General features: G+C 42.5%; 2 protein-coding genes across 5 annotated transcripts; both read right to left on the reverse strand.

Annotated features, from left to right (window-relative positions):
- Positions 1–156: 156 nt before the first annotated feature.
- On the reverse strand, positions 157–17,692 carry LOC140999541 (DDB1- and CUL4-associated factor 1-like). Its single transcript, XM_073469987.1, has 25 exons — positions 17,484–17,692; positions 15,744–15,864; positions 15,560–15,636; positions 15,386–15,459; positions 15,180–15,293; positions 13,561–13,698; positions 12,777–13,373; positions 12,437–12,538; positions 12,182–12,340; positions 10,832–11,011; positions 10,463–10,672; positions 10,186–10,355; positions 9,938–10,062; positions 9,314–9,549; positions 7,398–8,473; positions 7,107–7,305; positions 6,740–6,822; positions 6,201–6,285; positions 5,882–6,115; positions 4,683–4,776; positions 4,164–4,268; positions 3,936–4,009; positions 3,711–3,806; positions 3,338–3,614; positions 157–1,608 (listed from the first exon to the last, which is right to left on the reverse strand). The coding sequence occupies exons 2-25, from the start codon at positions 15,854–15,856 to the stop codon at positions 1,553–1,555; spliced, it is 4,674 nt and encodes a 1,557-aa protein (XP_073326088.1). The 5' UTR covers positions 15,857–15,864; positions 17,484–17,692; the 3' UTR covers positions 157–1,552.
- A 39-nt stretch (positions 17,693–17,731) lies between these two features.
- Positions 17,732–23,534, reverse strand: ssuh2rs1 (ssu-2 homolog, related sequence 1). 4 transcript variants are annotated; one of them, XM_073469989.1, is made up of 14 exons: positions 23,270–23,534; positions 23,106–23,168; positions 22,842–22,903; positions 22,177–22,281; positions 21,094–21,169; positions 20,780–20,909; positions 20,555–20,615; positions 20,351–20,472; positions 20,202–20,264; positions 20,025–20,107; positions 19,834–19,926; positions 19,574–19,679; positions 18,680–18,787; positions 17,732–18,456 (listed from the first exon to the last, which is right to left on the reverse strand). In XM_073469989.1, the coding sequence occupies exons 2-14, from the start codon at positions 23,135–23,137 to the stop codon at positions 18,316–18,318; spliced, it is 1,182 nt and encodes a 393-aa protein (XP_073326090.1). In that variant the 5' UTR covers positions 23,138–23,168; positions 23,270–23,534; the 3' UTR covers positions 17,732–18,315. The 4 variants fall into 4 exon arrangements, with proteins under 4 accessions (XP_073326090.1, XP_073326089.1, XP_073326092.1 ...); XM_073469988.1 differs by having other exon boundaries at positions 23,106–23,165; positions 23,270–23,469; XM_073469991.1 differs by lacking the exon at positions 23,270–23,534 and having other exon boundaries at positions 22,996–23,160.
- Positions 23,535–23,536: the final 2 nt, after the last annotated feature.

Here is a 23,536-nt window from a genome sequence, read left to right on the forward strand (position 1 = left end):
TATAGATTCCCTTCAGGAGCTCCTTGCTTTTAGGTTATAACGTTATATCTCTTGTTTTCTGCCTTAAAAGGAGCCACAAATGTTTAAGATACCCCCGCTATAACATTTTATTAAATGTATAATGCCCACAAACATCAATCAGGAAGCACACAGAACTAATTTTGCAGCTTTATTTATAGTAAAAATACTTTAGATACATACAAGCTGTACATAAACTGTCTCAAGAAAGTCAACATAAAAGTTTCCTTATGGAAAAGAAAACAGGCAAAATGAAAAGATACAAGGCAGAAACATGAGAAAAAGATCATGAATATTTGCACTGCTTTCAAAAAGTGTGCAAGTACAAGGCATTTGTTTTCACAATGTTGAGAGTCTAAAACTTCCCATCACACCATCAGAGGAAACATTAACTTGAAATTGAATTCATTTTGCTGAATTTTAGCAACATCTATTTCCAAAGTTTCTCGATTCTCTCTCTTTAGCAAGATCAGATTTTATTCCAAGGCGATGAGGTTTACTACATCATCAGTTCATAACAAGAGTCAATGTGATTAATCCTCAATTTTCTAACATTAAGTTACATTTTCACTGTGTGATTGGACATGTGCCATTCTCAACAACACAAAACCCTGTAATCTTTTCAACAAACATCCACTCAACCCAAATCCTTGCATGGCACAATATAGGGGCGTAAAATAACACAATGGTGGAGAAGCCTCCATATGTCGTGTGCTGACAGTGAGCAGGTGTGAACAGTTTTGTTACAGTGTCCACACTAGTTACGGTTTCTTCAAGAGCACATAGCTGATTTAATTTTCCTATTTACATCATGAAATCAGAAGGCAATGTTCACAAATGGCACTGCTGTGTGTGGCATTTTGGTCATCGGTTTATGATGAAAGTAAAACCTGAAGGTGGGTGTGATGCTTAATGAACTATCGGCAACGTGTTTGTGCATTACATTAGCTGCCTATTTCAATACTTCAGTACTTTTTGGTGATTATTCTCAGCGGTGTGGCAAAAATACAAGCTTGAGAGAGCGTTGTATCCTTTGCCACACAAATACAGACGCACAGCCCTGCAATGTAAGCCTTTTCCCCTACAAACACTAATCTGTGACCAAACAGCGGCTTATAAAGTGATTGAATCAATATCAAATGAAGAGGCTCGTTTAAAGAGCCGTAAATGTGGTAAAATATAAAACTTTTCCTCACTCCATCTACATGCTCGCCATTTCGCTCATCATCAAACCCACTTGTTTTATAAAACTATATCAAATACAATCATTTTTGCCCACCACTAAGTCAATTTGTGTGCAATGGTTTTTTCCCCCCTACATCTCTATGAGACTATTCTTTCTTGGTCCTGTCACTCAGAGTCTCAATGGTGTGCAGACACCTACGGTTTCAAGCTGGCAGTGCTCCAAGTTATCTCCCACCTCATCTGCTGAAATCATCCTGGTTTCTTGCGTCCTGTTCTGCATCTCGAATGTCTACGAGGCAGAAGTCTTGACATGTTGTCCGCTTCCTCGGTCCCAGATGCCGACGGCTCCTCACTCATTCAGGGATAAGATGATGTCATCCTCAAGGTCAGAGTTGTCGGAGCTGTCTGCGTGTGCGATAGACAAATACAGATTTAGAAATGAGGGGAGACTTGGTGCTTCATAGGTCAGTGGGTGAGCAGTAAAACTGCCAAAATAGCAAAAAACAAAGCAGCTTTGGCAAAATGTAAAACAGCACTACGTCCATATTTTTGTCGTAACGTCTGGAATAAAAGCAAGACAGCAGTTTTTGAATTCCACTGGGAGGACAACATTTCTTCACAGTGACCAGACAAGCATGAAAGCATGGAAAGTAGACCAAACATCAGCCTCGTTGCATCATTAACCTGAGACTTCAGATCAGGGCCCCATTCTTCAAATGCAGTTTAACTTATTGAGGCTAACATGCTGTTATCAGGCTGAAAGATCCTGTTATTCCTCATCCAGCTAGGTGGTTATTAAAACCCTGATAGATTTTCAATAACAGTGCACTCTACTCTCGAGTAGAGAGTTAAAGCCTTTTTAAGTATTCATGTACATAATTGTGCGCTATTATACAATTGCACTTACATGAGGTAGGTGTGCTGGAAAGCCTCCCAGCATGCAATTTGGAAAGAGATTCATGGACAAAAGTCTCATTCTATGTGTTCTAGCATTATTGCTGCCATTGTTATTTTGTTCTACTGTACATCGGGCTCTACAAAGTGTTCTCCAGTTTACACAATACAGTTATGATGAGTGAAGGAGGTTATTCCATGAGTGATGTTGTGTTTGAGCTTAAACGGATTAAATTCCATGGACAGGCATCAGTACATCATGTCTGTGTGCACAAAATAATTTAGTTTTAGTTTGTATGATTATTCCAATTTAGACATAACTGACTTTTTTTCAATCTATTACAGTCTGTATTGATGATCAAGTATAATTCATAAATCTTACCGCTTAAATGACAAAACAACATCATAACATCACAAGAAAATGTCCCGTTGTCAACATTCAAGTTTTAGTTGAATTCAGATATTTCTGTTTTTGGGCTGATTCTCATATTGAACTATTTAAAGATATAATATGTTAACAATTACTCATTAAAATGTAACGAAGGTAAAAATGAGCAGACATTCGTTATAGATTTTGTTGAGGTGTGTACTGACTTTATCCCAAACATTTCCAGTAATGTTTCAAACCCACAGAAATTGGTCATTTTAGTCAAGGTAACAGCAGGTTTCATGTAGTCGCATCATGCGCCAACTTTCGGGGAAACATCAGATGACACATCAGTGTGGGGAAGGAAGTCGGCAAATGTGACTTAACGTAATAAAGTAAATAAATCGTCAATACACTCATCTGTGAAGGTTTCTGCCTCCATCACGTCCAACTGATTTTTATCGGCAATGTTGTTTAACAATGAAGACAACGACTCCCATGATCCCACGCTACTTCAGGAGGTTTTTTTGATTTAATTGTTTTTTTTTTAATCTTAAATCACCGTCCTTTTAAGGAAAAGAGTCATTTGTGTCTGTATAGGGTTTACCTTTTAAAAACTAACTGTGAATAAGTTTGAACTTTTGCCGGTTTGGGTTTCAGGACTTGCTGCTCTGATGGTATCTGTTGATAAATCTTGAACCAGCTTCTAAGAACTGAAAAATCCTGACTTGTGTTAAATCATCTGAAGTGAAATTTAAAAAAAGGCCCAGATAATACAAACAAATAAACAAAATAATAATGGAAGGCAAAAATACATATTTAGGACATTTTAACTTAACAACATTGTAAGATTTTATAAGAAGCACAACTCACCATTGTCGCCATCATCCAGATCAACATCGTCATTATCAGAGTCATCGTCATCATTGTCATCGTCGTCGTCTTCATCCACGACGTCGACATCCTCTCCGAGAAGCCGTGCCACCTCTTCATCGGAGGGAGAGAATTCATCATTGCCATCGTCATCCTCTTCGTCATCCTCATCCTCTCCGCCGTTCTCGTTCTCTAGCTCGGCGATAAGGGGATCTGTATCAACATCATCGTCTGAATCCTCGTCGTCGTCGTCATCTTCTTCCTGATCATCATCCTCCTAACAAAAAAGGTAAATAATAGTTTTTAATCTCTGCCTAAAGGAACCAAATACGCACTGCAAAATCCAAATGAATAAAAATAAACAATTAAGAACCTGATCCTCTTCATCCTCCTCCTCTTCCTCTGCAAGTCTTTGCCGACCAACTTCATACAGCCTGCACACTGTGTCAGTGTTAACAGAGTCTTGGTTCTACAGGAGAGGCAAGAGGAAAAAGAAGTTACATTCTTTTGATATTTTATCGATATAAAACTAGAATTAACAGAATTATAACAACCTTGAGCACAAAATATTCTAAAACCTCATTAGACAAGAATTTACCTCGATCACAGCCAAGTAGCAGTCTTTGGTATCAGTGCAAAGGTCAAATATATTCCTCTTGACATCAATCGTGGCTGAGAAGAGAGTAAAGAACGTGTCGGAAGTTAATAACATGGTAAAAACTAAACTAATTAACATGAAGTGGGACAAAAAGGGCAAAACATCTTAAGTATCACAAAGACGAGGAGATAAGATCAGTGAGAGGGAGGTGCGGGCGGGACGCCGTACCAATTGGTTTGTAGTCTGTGGCATTAAATGTCCTGAACGATGAACCAAATGGACTTTTCATCTGCATCTCCATCATGTCGTCTTCATCATCAGCCTGCAACATTGCTGCAACAAAGCAAAGAGCCACAGTATGAGTGAGAGAGTAAATAAAAACTGTGCACAGCGAGCTGCTAAGCCGTGCCCTGGGCTCCTGAGAGGATCGACTGGCCGTTGTCTGGGCAGAGCCATTACGACACGCCCATGGCTCTTCCTGTGGGGTGGCGTGAACCAGCTGGTTCTCTCTGTTGCCGCTCCAACACTGAACCTCCTGCCCATATGGCTCTGAGCGACTGTGGCACACACACCTCGACAGGCTCTATTCACACCTCTCCTCAAATACACAAGTGCTCACTTTGCTTCATAATTACCAGACTTTCACTCAACCGCACCTTTCACACACTCGCACCGACTGTGGAGCGAGTTGTGGGCACGATGCCAGACGCGGCACATTACCCATCATGCAGCAGCCTCTCTATTTACCTCCATAGATGACGGTGCCATTGTTGTTGAAGACTATTCTGCACTGGTCCAGAGCAGGAACTGTGTGGAGGAGGTGGAAGGTCCGCAGATCCCACTGAAATGCCAACTAAGGACCATTACACTCTTTTTCATTTGTATCAACTAAATCTGCTACAAACTTAATTACAGAGCTATTAAAACCATCCCCAGGGTGGTAAAATCAATTTTCAGTGCAATAAATATTTAATGTTAAGCACTGAAATAAAAGCTCAATAGTCATCCCATCATTGGAGCGACCACTAATTTAAACACTGATCTATATTTATTTTTCAGATTAATGGAACATTCTAATGTGGAGTCATTACTTAGGTGCAATGTTAAAGATTGTTTGTAGGACTCTTAAATGCTGTAACATTTTCTTCACAGTAAGGTTTAAATGACCAGAGACAGTTAGAGTTAGAGTTATTTTAGCAGCCACTGAAAAAACATGTTCATTTTTTAAAACATATAGATATATTTTAACCACTTATTCTACAAGAATGTAAGCACTCAATGTTCTGCCAAACACTCTGGAAAAAGGGCATAAATTACATTTTTAGCTCTGCAAGCTTAATGGCTCTAAGGGATGGAAATATCTGTCAGATATGGCTCCAGAATGAAAATATCTCAACAACCACTGGCTTTAAATTTAAATCTGAGATATTGCAGATAAATCCTACTGACTCAGGTGGAGGTGGTGTTTAGTGAAATGTCTTGACAAACATTCATATCCCCTTCCAGGTAAATTAAACTTTGGTGATCCCTTAACTTTTCATCTCGGGCCAGCCTCAGATCACACTTGGATGTGACTTTAAACACGTTCTCGAGTGGCTCATCTTAGAGCCTCTCACCGCTCTGCTAATAGAGAGCTAAAGCAGCTAACGTTCGTTCAGAAATGGAGTCCGCTAACATAAAGTAACGACCGGCTTTCAGTAGGACAAGGAAGTTTCACAGAGCCCCTTCAAAAAAACCTGCTTTTCAGTTACATGCTGAAAACACAATATATCCCATTCAATTCATCAGGAATTGAATCAAATCGGGATATTATAAACCAGATTGGAACTGATTCGGGAAATCAGCGGTGACACCCATACCCATAGCTGTGTCATTGTGTGGATTTAGCTCAGTACAGCCTCTCAGAGCTGCTAACATGGCTGTAGACTCTGAAGTCTCAAGGATACGATTTCCGTGTTGACGATGACCTCCATGCCATTTGGATGGAACACGCCGCTGATGTTCATGTTGAACTTGTCAAACTTGTGGATGGCCTGAGCCGTGCGCACATCCCACAGCACGCCGTCATTCAGCACCAGGTCGTCTGTTGGGTTGAAGGTGGCACAGTTCCTCTTGTAGTTGTTGGCCAGGTCTGGGTTGTTGAGAGTTTGAGTTAACTGACCCGTCTGGATGTCATAAATCTGGCAAAGAGAAGAGCAGAACGTGAGCATTCGCCGTCCCATTTCATTTCATATGATCAGGTTAAAAAAACGGAGACATACGTACTCGTGCTATATGTTCCTTAGTCCCGATGACTCGGTCTTGTGAAAGCTTACTAAACTCCACATAATGGTCGCCTGGAAAGGAATGCCTGAAGAGAACAAGAGCAACGTCTCAACATTTAATCAAACCACAGAGGCAGTTCGAGTACAGAAGCCGAGTCTAAAAGGTGCTTTAAGACACTGTAGAACAAATCTGAATCCATCTGCAGAGTCTCAGTATTGCCTTGGCTTAAAGTGTGCAGATGAATGAAGCCAAGTGCTTGTGTCCCATGAACTGAAGCTTCAGCCCTAAGGCTGTTAGCGTGCATAATTAAACAGCATGTCTCTATCTCCTTTCGGCAGCTCCCTCTTTCGACAGCATAAAGCGGCAGAGAAAATCACATACATGGAGGCAGTGGGATCACAGAGTGGCTTAATTCAACTGTTGATCGATACTAACTCTGTTGTCAGATCGCAGTCATGCCGTACACGCTTTCTGGTAATTCTGCACTACAATTTTTTCAAATCGATGCATTTGATGAGTATTTGTTAAACATCACTTACTTCATGATGAAGACTGATTTCATGCCCCACAGAGCAGACAGAGGGTAATTCCAAGAGGCTGACGTTAAGAGCAAAGAACCATCCTAAAAATATAAAACACGATGGTTAAAGATCCTCACCATACATGTTTTAAGACATATAAACATACTCTGCGTGGAATAATTTGTGTCTGATGTGGATTTTCTAGACTTCAAATTACAAAAAATGGAAGGATGCAGGAGGTAAAATGTCTCCTACTTCACTGAAAAGCACTGGAGGCTTCACGTTTCCACAAGTTACACGATTGACTTCCAAGTAAAAGTCAAATATTCATGTAAAGTAACACATAAACACATTTTCAATAGAGGGGGTAGTTTCCTCTACAGACCCGTGAGGGCTCCAGGTGAGTGATGGCTGAGCTGTGACAGCTGTAGCTAGCTTCCTCCTGGCCTGTAAACACATTGTATAGCTTGAGCTGCCCCGTGCACGTCCCGAGCATCAGGAACCGCTCGCGAGCTGAGAAGGCACAACACATGAATCCGCTCTCGTCCTCGTCTGCCTCCCTGAACACCGAGATGGGACGGAACCTGGGGAACGGGAAAAAATAAAGAATGTAGAGGAATGGTTGTGGAAGGGGGACATTCGGTCAAGGAGGCATGAATGTAAGAAAGCTACCTACCTGCTGAAGATAAGATGTCTGTCAAAGCAGCCTCCGTCCACTCCTCCGTATTTAGGATATACAACTCTCCGTGTGTGTCGGGATGTAAAGTTGATGGGTGCTTGGCGTCTCTGTTTGGGCTCGGGGCATTGATGGGGGGTGAAGAGAGAGAAAGGCGGGCACGTTGCCACAGGGTTCTTGCAGCGTGAATGCTGTTCCCTCAGGTACTCTGTGATGATGCTGTCTAACGCAGGGGGGGAGGGCAGGTGCCTGTCGAACTGCTTCTTCATGGCCGGACTCTGGCTGAAGGCCCCGTGGTCAGACTTCTGTCTCAGCACCCGAGGTTTCTTGCAGCTCACTGCAGCGCAAGCCATTTGCCGTTCGCGAGAGAAAACGATTCGTCCAGTCAGTGGGGAACCATTGCTACAGTGGGGGACAGACGTTGAGGGGAAAGCAGCAGAAGAGGACCCAGCAGGTTGTGATGTCGAGGGACGTGTTTGTGGATTGCTGGATCCTGGGGTGGATGAATGAGAGGGATGGTTTCCGAGTCTTGACCCAACACCATTGGCCAGCCGTGGAGTGCGGGGTATAGTAGAACCAGGGGGGGCAGGTAGGGGAGGAGCGACAGGAGGGAAAGTAGAGGGCGAATGTGTTGAATGAGACAGACATGCCATCGGGAGCTCTGCCTCCTTGGTGAGGGTGGTGGCTGTGTCGTGAAGGCCTTTGGCCACAAGGTGGTTCCTAATGAGCAGCAGCAGCTCTTTCTCAGGGAAGGAGATCCTGGACTGAGCGACCACACTGGCCCTCTGCAGCCACGCCAGAGACACGTCTGTACCGATCAGCAACGGTTTCCCAGAGATCCTTTCTATGAGCTCGGCCGCAAACTTACAAAACTTGACATGTTCGCTGCGTTTGTCCTGGAGCACCGGCTCCTTCATGAGCTGCTGGATATGTCCGCTGCTAAACAGCGGCAGCTTGCTGATGATCTGTCTGACGGAGCTGGAGCGAGACAGACCCACCAGAGCTTTGCAGGCCAGAGCTCGGATCTGATCGGCATCTGTAATGGGCATCTTCACCGTCAGCAGGGACAGCAGCACCTAGAAGACAGACGCAGAACGGAAGTTAAAAACACTGGCTGACAGAACTGTGTCAAAAGTACGTGTGTGTGTCATCATGTCAAAATGTGGTCCTATAGCAGGAAATTAAAATGTAAAAATGATGTGCAGGTTATGGTTGGGTAAGGTTCGGTCACGTCAATTGATGTGTCGCTTTCAAGTTCTTTTCATGAAAATGAATAGTGTAAAAATAAGGATAACGGATAGTAAGTGATAGACCTACTGCTTGTCGAGTTAAGGTCAGGTTTTGGGGTCAGGAGTCGGACAGAAAAATGCGGCCCGAGCCACACTCTAAGGGGAACTACCACAGAAGAAGCTTTGAGAACTCTGCCAGGTGTTAATATGTTGGCTTGTCCGTAGACAGATTGTGTGACCCTGAAAATGCGATTTTCACATCACCAAACCCAGAGTAATTAGAGACTCTTAGCATCCTTCTATTGGGGTATGAAGGCTTCAATTGTTGCCACAGTCCTTAAGTGACACACTGAACTCCATCTCTACTGCACCTTTCATGGTAGCTCCACTGAATACAGAGGATGTGTGTGTGTGTTCATGAGTGAATGAGAGGCTTTAAAAAGTGTTTCAAAAGTGTGCAATGTTCCCAAGATAAAGCGACTACATTAAATCAAGTCCATTTGCCACCTGTCACAATGCCCAAATACGTCCCGAAATTTCAGCCAACGCCACATCTTTAAACATTCTTACAGACTGACGAGAAAGACTATAAACTTATCTTTTGTCAGCACTTAAAAGAGTTTTTAGTACAGCCTTGAATAAATAAAAATCACTCAGGCTTTGGTGGCTGGTATAATTTAACTGTACCTTGATGCCATTGTTAGACTGCACCACGTTCCACATCTTAGTGAGCACACTCTCGCTGGCTTTGGTCTGCTGAGGCAGGCGGCGGCGGGGGGTGCCGGCGATGAACTTGCCAATGCTGGACATGCGTTTGTCGGGAGCACAGACGCAGTTGATGGCGACCTGCAGAGCGGACTTCTGAATCTCGGCATCGTTTACGAAAACCTCTCCCTCTGCCACTGCCAGGACTATACTCATTCCTGAGAGAGAAAAAAAAACAAACAATTAAATGAAAAACCTTGCAGGAAAATAACACTTGGAGCTGCGCCATCTCTCAGCAGGGCTGGGAACACAGTCGTTATGAGATAAACAAAGATCAAAACACAAAGCTACCGCATGTTATTACTTTCTGTGGAAATCAATACTTATTTTAATTTTTATTGCACTACATTTACAAAAAGCACTGAACCAGTGCACGATGGACACATTTGCTTGAATGTATTAGTGACAATTGGTTGTATACAAGCATTTTTACATTGTATCTTATATAAAACAACAACAAACACTTAAGGAAGAGATAAAGATATTGTAAACCACCTTTCAGGAGTGCCTGACAACTACTTACACTAACGTTCTGATAAGACCTACCAACAGTGGAAACAGTAGATCCTCCCTCATCGAGCACAGCGACAGCCTCAGACAACAACAGCTGCGTCTTTGGAACAACTGTGAGGATACTCAGGATGTCAAGGGCGTAACGCACGGTATCGCTCCTACAGGGAATAGGGGAAAAATAATCACAACATCACAAGTCATTTGATGTATGGAAGGGGGAGCTGGTCTTAACAAAATGTAAAACAGGGAAAGGTAATCGATCAGAATCACCCCTACTATACCTGCCATAGTAGGTCCTCCAGTCACAGGCGATGGAAATGAGCTGCAGGAGGAGCTGGACGCAAGATAGCTTGTGAAAGACCTCCGCTGGTTCCCAGTAAAGTCGTAGTGGACCGTACTCTATCAGAAACTCCATCATTTCCACCACCTGCTCGCGACTGTAGCTGACCGCCTGGCGAAAAAGAACGGAAACTCTGTCAACAACTAAAGCATAAACAGCGCAATGAAATATGACATCTATATAACACAAATGTCCCTCATCCTTTGTCCTCTGCGTACCTTATAGTACGGCTGGGAGTGAATGGGGGCGCCCCCCTCTGTGCGCTGCAGGGACTGCTTCACCTGCTCCACCTTGATTGCCAGATGGGCCTCGAAGTACCTGCGCAGGGCCATGCAGGTGTGCTTGGCCGTCTGCCTGCTGGAGAAAATCTCATCATCACTCAGCCGTGCTCCCTGGTCCTCCGGGTTCAGGATCTCCAGTGTGCTAATCTGGAAACAGTCAGATCATTTCACATATTAGCACAAAATCAACGTCTGTTGTGTTGTGATGCTGTACCGACTGCTCAGTGTATCAGTTCTTGAAATAAATTGTATTTTCATGGTTGAGTTTCCATGGTTACGGTCAGGATCGCATGTGGTTTGTCCTACCAGATTGACGAGGCGTCGGAGCCCGTCCTGCTTGTCGAAGAGCTCCAGGACGGCACGGAAAGAAAAGGAGATGGAGAAGAACATGGTGGCGTGGCAGCAGCCGGACGCATGTGAGCACTCCAGCAGCCACAGCGTGTAACCAACCACATCTGACAGGATGGAGTGGGGCAGCATGCACACCTTGAGAGAAGAGGACACACCAGTGAATGCAAATGAGCACTGCGACTGGAGCCATGTAATACTGAGAAAGCATACCTAAATATTAATGTCAAGATGATTTTGTGAAGTTATATAATTATTTATATAGCACTTTTCATACAGAGATGAATCCCAAAGTGATAATATGTCTGTTGTATACAGTATGACAGAAGGATTGCTTTGGAAAGACAGTCTATAAAGTGAGAAAGATGACCAAAAATGCTCATACTCAAAACAAATAGGGGGCAGTATATCAAAAGAATAACTGCTAACTGTAGCTGTTGTTAGCTAGTAAGCTCAGTTTGCTGTGCAGCTAGCAGTTTGGACTGGGAGCTCGGAGCAGTGAGGACTGTTGGTGTTTACAATGCTAGCACCGGAGATTTGGAAGGGGACTGGTAGGGGCTAGGTGGTTAGCATGCACATCAACACTGTTATTCCTTCACATTCTGTTGATAGTTTTAGATAAATTTAGTCCGCACCAACAGAAGCTACTCTCTCCCACAGAAAACACCGCTCCTGAAATGCCTCGCCAGTAGTCCTGCATTTATTTCTGTGACTTTGTGACATCACACTACGTCACCATGTCACACATTTGAATAATTTATGCCTAGCGGCTCAGTTCTGCACGTAAGAATCGATTAAGCACAGCTGCTCTGTTGTTGTTAGCGGTACGGGCTGAGGCATGTGTGAGCTGACCAATCAGAGGAGACTGGGTATTCAGGAGGTGGGGCCTTAAAGAGACAGGAGCTAAAACAGAGTGTTTCAGACAGAGGGGGAATCCAATGCTGCAGCACTGAACAGTATGAGCAAACTCAGGTGTTTATTGAGCACTAAAGCATGTAAACTTATTCTAGTAGTAACCCAAAATAAAATTATTATGAAAATGAGCTTAATATCTCTCCTTTCACTAACTAAATTATAAAGTGGTTGTTAGGTTCAGTTAAAGACAACTTTTGAGATATATCACAATATTACCATCTCAGATAATATCGCACATAGCACAATGCAATATAATGACACATTGCTAATATACCATCATCTTTTCTTTGGCACATACACTTCACGTAAAGCTGCAAGAAACGTTTCGCTAGCACAATTCTCCGGCATTCATTCATTCATTGTGCATTTGCATGACGTGTGTCAGTTCTGTACCCTTTCCATGGCATCCTGATTATAGGCAAGGTAGTAGAGGCACAGAGACACTCCAGTGGCAGACATAGACGGCCTGGGGATTTCCAGCAACTTCTGAACTCCTCCGTGAGCCACAAACTCGGCAGCAAACTTTTTATGCAGCAGCAGTGATGCCAGGTACTGTGAGAAGAGAGAAAAAGTAGAGAAATAAGACTAAAAGGCTTGACCTCATGTTACGGCAACTTGTACGGTCGACTACAGAGGACACGCGTTTACCTTAAGAGCCTCAAAGGTGAGCTGCACGTCATTGGTCTGCTTTAGATCCATATAATGCATGAGCAGCTCACGAGCGCCCATCTGCATGAACACCGCCAGCAGCTGCGAGTAAAAGTATCAAGAACACGTAAATTAGCTTTACTATGGACCCTTTTTAATGACTAGTTGCTAGAACATAACATAAAAATCCTGTTTGTGCCTTCAAAACAGCTTTTTCATAGACTGAGAATAGAATAATTTCATTAATCATAATTAAGGGAGACTGACATCTGCTGGAGACTCTGTGACAAGACAAGAGGAATACATATTTCAGAAAATGATAAACAAAGCACAGACACACCTCCTGATACTCTCCCAGAGGTGTGAGATACTGCAGGATGAGCCTCTGCTCGATCTCTGGGGTCAGAGGGTACAGATGATAGTTGTTGCCAATCACCCAGGGGCTCATCTCAGACCAGCTGCTGTTGGAAAGCTCACTGAAGTTCCTCTCTGGCTCTGGCAAAGAGAAATTCAGCTTGTGTTTCGAGGTCCTGCCACTCTCCCTCTCTGCCTTCCTCCTTAGGTAACTGCTGCCATCAGATATGCTTTGGTGTGTTAGCAAACCCGGGGCAGACATGGGCTTCATCATGGTCTTTACAGCCGAGTTGGCGCGGCTGCTCGTCTTATGAGGAGAGCTGAGACGGAACGAAAGCTCGTTTTCAGGCTCGATGGTCGAGAGAGGTATTCCGCCGTCCTCTTCTGGCCCCGCCCCCTCTCTTTCACCTCCGTTTCTGCCCGGTGCGAAGGGCGTCTCTTCAAAGCCTCCGTCAATGGTCTCCTCATCCAAAGGTAGCAGAGGCTCACTCAGAGTCTTCCTGGGGCTTGGCCGTTTGATTTCCCTTTTGTTCTCAGCATCCTTATCCTGAAGCTCACGCAGCCGATGCAGCATCAAAGGCACCTGTCAGATTGAGATGAAAAAACAAGTTGACGGAAAGTTGCTCCTTCACACCAATCACTGACGAGGAGCAAATTGCCCTGATGCTTTGTGGGATAGCACAGTTTTATTAGCTGTTATGCTACCTTGTAGATCACTATTTTCATTGAAATAAAACTGACATTTGAGACAGCAGAAATCCACTACTGACCAAAACAGAGTTCTCCTCCCTGTAGTTGGCTGCGATGTCCTGGTTCTCCATAGCGCCGGCCAACAAGCCTGTGGCATAGATTCTGAGGGGCTGCTCTGCCTCCTGAGCCCACTTAAACAGCCTTTCAACTATGCCCTCCTGAGGAGGACAAACACATGGAAATGGTGAATATAAGTGTAGAAACAAAAATATGGAAGGATAGATCAGTCATGATGATCACGTTCCCGACTTATTGTGCATATCTTTCAATTTATTGATATATTGTTGTATGATTGTATTTCATGTATGATTTATTTAGGATGTTTTAATACTTTTTTCACACTAAAATAAAAATAATAAGGTTTATTGCTCTTTGAAAGGGTTTACATGCTTTGTATGCTTTAATATTAGCATTATATCAGTGTATCAATTATTTCTGGGACAACATATCATCCAATAAAAGTAGTTACCTTGACAGGTCTGTGGCGATATTCTTAATCAGAAAAACATTGAATAGTGTAGTTACCCGGACCTATTCTCACTTTTTGGACAAATCTTTTACGATGGCTTCCATCACAAGATCACATGTGCAGTTTAAAGAAAAGATTTGATACTGTAGATTTTTTTAGTCATGATTCACTTTTTCACATGAACCTTTAAAAGACTTTGTGACTTTAAAAAAAGAGCCAGGTAACAGTTTATCTATGTCCTCACGTCAACTGTCACAGAGCTGTGGGCAAAGTGTAACTAACTCGCAGGCTGGACTATGACTCAACAAACAAAAATGACATTTGTAGATACTGATGGTGTGTCTGGTTAACTGAATCAGATGGGGTTGTTAATCAGCAACATTGATTCACTGATAACGTGGATTCCAAATCTTTCTTCGGGACCTGTTTTTCCACAAAAACTATCCGAGTATCCTGCCTTTACTTTCTGTTCCTACTCCAATTTCAACTGCTTTGATACCAAAGTCAGCAGTGATTCTTCTAATGCAGCTTTTCTCTTTGTTGTTGTGATGGTTGATAATTTATGTCAGAATGTTAAACATAAAAGTATAATGTTTCCAGCCAAAGCTGTGACCATATTCCACTTTTATTCAGAATATGACAATATTCAGAATTTGACACGGGTCATGGAAATGGCTTGATCTCTTGTGATATTTTAAAATAGGCTGTATTCCAATATGAAGCATTTTCGGATAAAGATATGTTGGATATCATTCAGGTTTTAGGAGCATTCTTTGGCCATGTAAACAGCACATTCGGATCATGCCTCTGATTAGTGGTTTTTACTATCTTTGTCCATTTACAATCAGCTCTCTGTGTTGCCTTGACAACAATATGCATGGCTAGGGGAGGGATGCATGCGCAAAAGATAATCCCACATTTCTGGTCAGAAGGAGAAACACATCTACTTTTACACATTATGGAAGACTTGGATATCAACCGGTTGTAGAATAGGCACAAATTTCACAACGGGGAGGTTATGTTCGTTAATCGGAGTAGGCACAGCTGCATGTAAATGGAAATATCAGAGGGATATTTATTTTCATTAGCCTTGTTAACAGCTCGGTAGGAATGTTGTCTTTTTTTTGGAATCGGGGTTTTGCCGTTATCATAAAGTCAGAAATACCCCACCTTCTCCTGAAAGACAACAGCTGTCTCCAATCCAGGCATGATGTTCTGAAGCAGGCGGCAAGCTGCTGCATTGAGGGAAAATTCTCTGCTGGTCATCACATAGCTGTTCACCAGCTACAAAGTAAACAGAAAAAAAACATAAATCACCTTGTTACTCACACTAAAAGTTGCCCTTTATTTTGTCTGAAAACAGTCTCCATTCTCACCGTGTTCATGAAGTCATCATTCTTGAAGAGGATCTTGAGCAGGTGCCCCAACACACATTCAGGATCAGCTCTCCCTAGTGGCCGAGAGGGAAACGTCAAAAACAAACACAGCATTTAAAATCCCCATTAATCTTGCCACTATTTCTTCTGTTTTTCTATCTTTTCTTTTCATACCAGGATGTCGATCATCAAAAGGGTCTGGGTCGGCTTTGTGGTACTCCTCCGTCTCCTTCTCAACAAGCTCGGAGATCCTTAAAAGTTCAAGCACAACAACACATTTACCATCTTTAAGTCACGCCCAGCAGACCACAGCATGTGAAGCTAACTTCTCATCGAAACAAGAGGCGTGACCACTGACTTGGTGAGGATGTTAACCAGCTCCTGTGTGCTGCCTTGTTGCTCCCTCTCCCACTGTTCCAGTAGAGCAGTCAGCTCTGCCTTGGAGTCCACACTGGCAGATGCCGACGCCATAGCGCAGCCTGTCAAGATGGCACATGCTTAATATTCATTCGTTTCGCCGTTTATTACATTCTTTATAATTCAGCCCAAATGTATCTGCTACTCCAGAGGGCTGTAACAAAGTATGCTGCCGGATGTTGTGACTCACTATTTATACACAAAAACACAGGAAACACGGCCAAGCATGACCGTAACATGTACAGACGGGTGACAAACTCAAAGGAAAAACTTGAATGAATGAGTGCAGAAACATAAATCAATGCAGATGCTGTCACATAGCTTTGATTCTGTTTGATTCTGATTATTATGGCAAGAGGAAAAGATCTTATTTTGGTTACAGCCACAAAGACGACTTAACAGGCTACTGTTTCAATAGGAACATTCTGCATTTAGATCCATGGAAAAGACTTCGATAAAAAGGGTCAGAAATTGTGGTTGACGGTGCACATTTGATGACTTTGATGTTTGTGCGATATCTTATGCCAATGCAGGATGTGATCAGACTGAGTCAGCCAGAACGGTCGGTCAGCAATTACATAGAGAGAGATATTATAGTAGGGTTGCAGTGCATAAACCACTCGTTACAAAGGCGAATGCACATTTGAGAGCTCATTCTTCCAGGGAGACGTGGCAAAACATGATATGGAGTCAGATCCTTCATCATATTCTCGATAGGAGAGCAGTACAGGACTTAATGCCGCCTACAGTGATGGAATCTGATGGCTCTGTTTAAGGTGTGGGTCCACTGGGTGCATTTAGAGGGAAGGCTCACTGCAAATCGATACAAAGTTGTTTTGAGTGATCACCTTTACCCTGTGATAAAACCTTTCTATCCCGATGGAGGTGCTTTCTTGCAGGATGAATATGCCTCCATCCACTGGACATGAGAGCTCACTGAATAGTTTAGTGAGGAAATACATTGATCGCATCCCTTTGGCTTTAATAGTCACCAAATCTCAACCCAACTAAACATCTATGGTAGTTTGTGTTAGATGGTCCTCACAACATGAGAGAACACGATATAAATCATTTATGTTGCTTTTTCCTTTAGTTTGTCTGTGTAGATATATAAATATATATATATATATCGCTAAGGTCGGCTGAACAAAGAGCGAAGCAGCAGTTTCGCTCTGTCGCTTCTCAAACGTCTGTGTGCGTGCGTGCGTGCGTGTGTGTTTGTTTGTGTGTGCAGGTGCAGCAGCCCCTCCAGGGACAACAACTGTCAAACACGCAGGACTATGACTTTACAAGTTAGCATTCAGAGTAACATATCTTAGCATCTTTTCTGATTTTATTGGGGACTGCAATGTCTGCTCCAGCACTGTGTGTTTCCCTGCATTCACTCACTGCTGATACTCACTGTGACAAACTCGAGACACTGCCTGTTGCGATATTTGGCTAACGTTAGCTAGCCTGTGGCTAAACAAGGAAGCTGGTCTATTAAGCTTGCTAGCGATACACGTATTCTGAATGTCCAGTGCTTTAGTTCACATTAAGCCTGAGCTGTCCAGACACGTGTGGGATATTGCTTCAGATGCAGTGCATACTCAAACCTGCCTGTACATGTAGCCCAGCACTGAGGTACTAGCTTGCAGCCTCACAGGTAAACCTGGCTACTTAGCTAGCATGCTAACTTTACCTCGTTGTTCCGCTCAGTTCTTCTCCCGTTTAAGCAGATTGACCGAGACTCGTATCCACCGCTTTCAGTCCAAACTCGATCACTTCCAGCTGAGTGTCTACGTATCGATCACCGTTTCACAGCCAAAGCTGAATTTGCTTTATTGTAGCTTTGTGTTCACGGTTTATTATCATTATGGCGAACACGTTCCACACGTCATCACGCGAGCGACGGGCCACTTTTAATGACGTAACGACTCCACAGCAAAACATTGCGAAATACCATTTTATTCTAATAACTGAGTCATTGCAAAGCACGTGTTCCACATTTTGGTCTTTCAAGATAATACACATTTCATTAAAGATTTACATGTACATAAAAACAATTACTGTAGCCGTGAGAGCAAATGGATAGGTTCAAATATACATTAGTAATATAAAAAGTATCATGGTGCAAAAAAATACAGTTCAGTTTTTAGTTTTTTTTTTTTTTTTTTTTTACAGATGACAAAAACTTACTGCTGTCATACAGGAAGAGAAAGGTTCAGGATTCAGGGACTATAGTATGATTATGGTTTATATAATTTCAGTAAGCAATTATTTTCTGTGGTGCAGTATACAAATGGCACGTGACAATAAAAATGCCTTTATTACCATTAATAATCTTTTAGCAGTTAGTCAAAGGTAAACATACTTTTTTGTGTTCTTTAAGTTCATAGGTGGAATGCCTTCGTTTAACTTCTGAACATTACACTTTATTAAGGTCAAAATCTCCCATATGTCAGAAAAAACTCCCAGTGATTTAGCCATCCAATGGTCTGGAAAGTAAAAACCTTCATACACAGACACTGCAATTACATTACAGTACAGCAGCAGGTAGCGGGATAATTATCTGCATTAACTTTGAACTCATTGCCGTAAACGAAGTAAAGGTGTGATTTCCCTTTCCATGTGTAGGTCACTTTGGTGACGGGGATCAGCTCTATGGTTTGACGCTGCGGACAAACAGAGCAGATATGAGCATGATACACAAACACAAAACTAAGCTTTCTTATCCATTAACCAGTGGTGGATAAACTACATTTACTCAGGTACTCTACTGTCCAATTTTGTCATACTTGTACCAAACTTGTGTCTTTACTTTATACTGAAACTCTATTTCATGTTGTAGGCAAACAAACATCAACAAAATGTTATCATTGTATATCTAAATAGTACCTGTTGTAGAATGCGTGATGTCTGGGAGTATTTTCCCTGGTGTTCATTGACAAGGCGCTGTGAAGCATTCACCACTACGGGGTCCGGGAAGCCCATCACTGGGTACACCTGCACAGGGTTATCAGGAAAATATGAATCGGTGCTGAATCACCATCACTGTTGATAAAGCTCATTTACTGGTTGAGTGATCAAGCAGGAAGGGTTGTACAAGCAAGAGATTTTCACAGTACGATAACCATCTCAGAAAATATCACAGTTTCACAGCATTATACAATTATTATAATTATGTCGATCAATTACAATGACCCTTAATGGAATGAAAGGAAGAATTAAATACCGTAGATAAGAAAATGTACATGGTATGATAATCGTAAACGTTCGTACCACGGTATACCTTGAAACTGGTATATTGCTACAACCCTACAAGCAAGACAACAAAATAAGGATTTTTATACAGTTATGACCTCTGAATATAAAGTCAATGTAATTAGGCCTAACACAGCGTCTACACAGTACATGTGCTGCATAGTGGAAAAAGCGTGTCAGTAGCGGCAGTTTCAGTTCTCCATCACACAGAGCGATCAGCCATGATGTTCCTATATGGTCAACCACATGTTGCTTCAGATCACAGTTAACATGACAAAGCACAAGCAAAGGTGTTACATGAGCTGTGAAGACCGTTGACTTTATTCAAACTTGACTGAAATGCAGCCTGTATTCACCGTCTGTAAGCCTGTTCTATAGATACTCAGGTGAAGGAACAATTGCACCACTGAAAAGCATGCAGGATTAACGTAGTCTAATAAGTCACCAAATCTAAGCAATCTACATGTTCTATGTATGAATTTACCCATTCCTGTTATGTTGTGCCCCCTGAGAAAGCGAGAAACTTACCATGTACTGAGAGTCTCTGAAAAGCTCCTTTCCAGACACCTTGCTGAGGTTGTCCACCTGCAGTCCGCTTGACTGCTCCACGACATAGTCTTCAGAGTGGTTGGTCCTAAAAACATGCATAAAAAAGTTTATGCGGTTTAATTTTACAACTGTTAACACGCAAATTAAAAGTATAAAATAACGATAAATGTCGATGACCTTCAGATAAAGAAAGACCATTAGACATTGTTGAAAGATGAACAATATTAAGGAAGTAGCACCATTTCACAGTGAGGTTGATGTAGACCAGAAGCTGCTGTTTTCCACGACACGTGTCACATTGCTTCGATCCTTGTCCGTGACAGTGGCTGCAACTACAAACAGAATAATGTTTAATATCAGTATCTTTTAGGAGAAGCACAAACTGTACTGACCTTGTCAACTGTACTGAAGTAGAACGGGTAACACTTACTTTTCCCTCCCTCTGCCACTGCAGTGGTGGCATCGATCCTCTCCGTGGCGGTAGCCAGATCCATTGCACACCCAACAAACTTTCTGATGGGAGCAAGAAAAGAAATCAGATGATCAGATGATCTCGCTTAAGGTTTTAAAAGCAATAACTTCCATAAAATCTGTGGAGATGACTTACATTACCAGCACCGGCACAGTCTTTGCAAGGCTTTCTCCCCATTCCTACACAAACGTGGCAGGCCTGTGTATAAAATATATCATCTGTAAAAATCTGTAAACGCATTTATGAGAGCTTTTTCTCTTCCAAACACATGTTTTATATTTTACCTTCATGGATGATGTGTAGGGAACCTTCATAGTCTGTTTGCCATCCATAAAAAAACTGGGAGCTTGAGCAGGAATATCCCAAGGTCCCGGAGGTGTCTGGGCGTAGGCATCCACTGGCTGGCCTGATCCGGATAAATCAACATGTTAGATTATCAGTAAGACAAATAACTTATGCAACTGATGCACAGAGTAACAGCACAGTACCATTGTATGGCTCGTGACTCCACTCTGTAGATCTTGATTCGGTGAAGGTTTCCAGGCGGTACTAAAACAAAGCAGGGGGGGAGAAAACAAACAAGATTCATGTTCTTCTTCTATCTGGTGATATTAAATGATCTATAGTCATTTACTTTGGTTAATCCTCCAGTAAACGTGGAGGTGAACTCAGGGGCTTTCCAAACATGCACACATGAATGGACCTCCTCTTACCCTGTAGGTATTGAATGCCTCCATGCCGGTGATCACACCATCCTTCGCTGGTGCTGAGCTGTAGCAGCACTTGCTGGAGGCAAACAGGGCAAAAGCGTCCCGGGCAGTGTCTTCACTTATAGATGGGATACTGTCAGCGGTGAGGGAGTGAGATAAAGAAAAGTCATGCAAGGTAATCTTTTGAGAGGAAGTGTGAGTTTACTCAGTGCATGGAGTGCTTGGATTGCATTAACCCTAAATTGCATTACAGGAAATGTTTTGTAATATCCTTAGCAGTTGGGTGAAAGAACAAGGAAACGAAGATGGAGCCTCACTTCCAATGTGGTTGCTCAGGTCCCGGTGTAGGCTGAGGGGCCGGGTATGCAGGCATCGGAGGGGGAAGATATCCACCTACAGAAGATTTGGAAGTTATTTGTACTGATTTATTTCTGCATGCAAAGAGCAATCATTCCTAATGTATGTACGCTCAGTGGCCACTTTATTAAAGGTAAACCTGTAAAATCAAACGCGACAGCTCAGCCAAAAGTTCTGAATTTACACTACATTTAATGTAAAGTTTTAATGACGATGTTGGAGAGGCATTTATCTAATTGTATGTTTAATGCTGAGGTTGTAGTTTGCAGTGGTGTTGTACTAGACCGCAAAATATTGAGGTTTTTCTAAACTCATTTCAATATAATGCAGTTCAGTACAACAGCACCACTAATTACTACCTCAGTAATAAACATACAGAGAATTAAAACCTCTGAAAAAAGAAACATACATTAAATGCTACATAAAAGAAGAATATGTAGAAGAGCTGTGAATTTGGTTATAAAGGTGTACTTACATTAAAAAAGCGACAAGAGAGAGTATATAGCGAGTATAACGAGTTGTTTGAAAAGAACCAGGCACCCAAATATTGTTCCCAGGACTTGATGTGGGTCCATCTTGAAAATGTTGTTAACAGGTGGAGCGAAGGAATGAATAAATAAAATGAACTCTCTAAATAAACTTCTTCATCTGTGATCTCCACGACTTACTGATCGGGCAGCAGAGCGCCTTCAGCTCAAAGCTCCTCCAACTGTGCAGTGCCCAGTGCCATAAAACGTTACAATATCTCTATGGGCAGGAGGTGGAGATAGCACAACCAGACCAGAATGCTCTTATTTTGCACATTTTAGCTTTATATTCAACTTCTATTCTACTTATTCTATCTGTCCCTGTTTAATCTTGCAGTATGGCAGGTGTATGCATGTATATATCTGTAAATATTGTGTTATTTGTACCATTCTTGTGTGTTATTGTGATTTTATGTGAATTGCTAGTGTGACAGTGAAAGTAATGTCAATCAAAATTACTTCATTCGGATTGAGGAAACATTTATCCACGTAAGCACAGCCTACTACATACTGTACCTCCTCCTCCTGCCACCGTTCCCTCATAGCCAGGCATGTTGTCAAACATGCTGGCCGGAGGAGCGCTGGGGCCCTGGGAATCTGCAGCGGGTGGGGCGAACATTGCTATAAGAAACCAGAAGAACCAGTTCAGTCATGTGTGTGTGGATGAAGACTTTTACAGCTTAAATCTAGTAAAGTTTTAATACATTACACAAACAAACAGCAACAGCTGGTGGCTCTCATGAGCATCCTGTCATCTTTACAATAAATCCAGATGAATTATTGGGTCCCCAACATGTTCCCACATGACAACACCTGAACATACATATCGTATCGGGTGTGACTGACTTACCTTGCCCCTCCGTGTTTTCCATTTTGAAAGGGTTTATATAGATACACTACACACTCACACTCACACACACGTTTAGTTCACTTTACCACCGTTACTAACAAAAAGGGGAACCGTACACACGCACCCCTCCACAGTCAGCCTTCACCGCGGTGTCAGCAGCCTCAGATAACCCGCACGTCAAATGACGTCACTCAAATGTGCGTACTTGCGGCTCAAACGGAAGCGTGCGGTTGAAAGCACTGTTGGTGTTTTTTTTTTGCATTAAAACCACGAAAAAGCAACACGGCTCAGGATGAAAAGTTTAAAAAATAAAAACCTCCATGGGTCTTACCTGGTACCCCCGCCGCTGCTGGGACATACCCGGGATTTGCGACTCCATACGTGTTCTGGGGGCTGTAGGTAACGGAAAACGAAAGTTAAGGAAAGTTTAGTGGGAAACAAAACGCCAAGTTTGGAGTAAAATCCACACAAGAGGCGACGCTCACCTCAATAAAGGCCGGTGCTCCATGTCAAAAGTACCAAACAAGGAAATACAACCCGTCCAAGTCTTTATACGATAATCAAACCATCATGTGACTCAAGACAAATCATTTACCTTTTATCACACCCCACCCCGCCGTGCAGCATGTCAGTCAGTCAGCAGCTCCCGCCTCCTCTTCTTAAAAAAAAACAAGGAACACAATTTAACTTTATGGTGTTTATTTTCCTTTTTTGTTGTTCAGCTTCAGAGCTCGCACTGAGAGATACGGTGCTGCTCACCCTGTTCAGAGAAGTCCGGACCCCCTCCTCAAAAAAGGAAGTGCGCACAAATCTTTCATGCACAGTAAACAAATGAGGACGGGAGGGGTACAGCTCTGCACACGGCTTAAAACATCATAATATAACATTAACTTGTCAGCCGACAACAAACACTACGAGAGTCGTGCTGTTTTATCAAACATGTTTTGAGAAACAACTGTAAATTCCGGTGCACAACAAGTACCTTAAAGTACTGTAGTCTGATCGTCCTCTGATGAAATACACTAC

The sequence above is a fragment of the Pagrus major genome, chromosome 7 (assembly GCF_040436345.1).
Source record: "Pagrus major chromosome 7, Pma_NU_1.0".
Classification (NCBI taxonomy): Eukaryota; Metazoa; Chordata; class Actinopteri; order Spariformes; family Sparidae; genus Pagrus; species Pagrus major.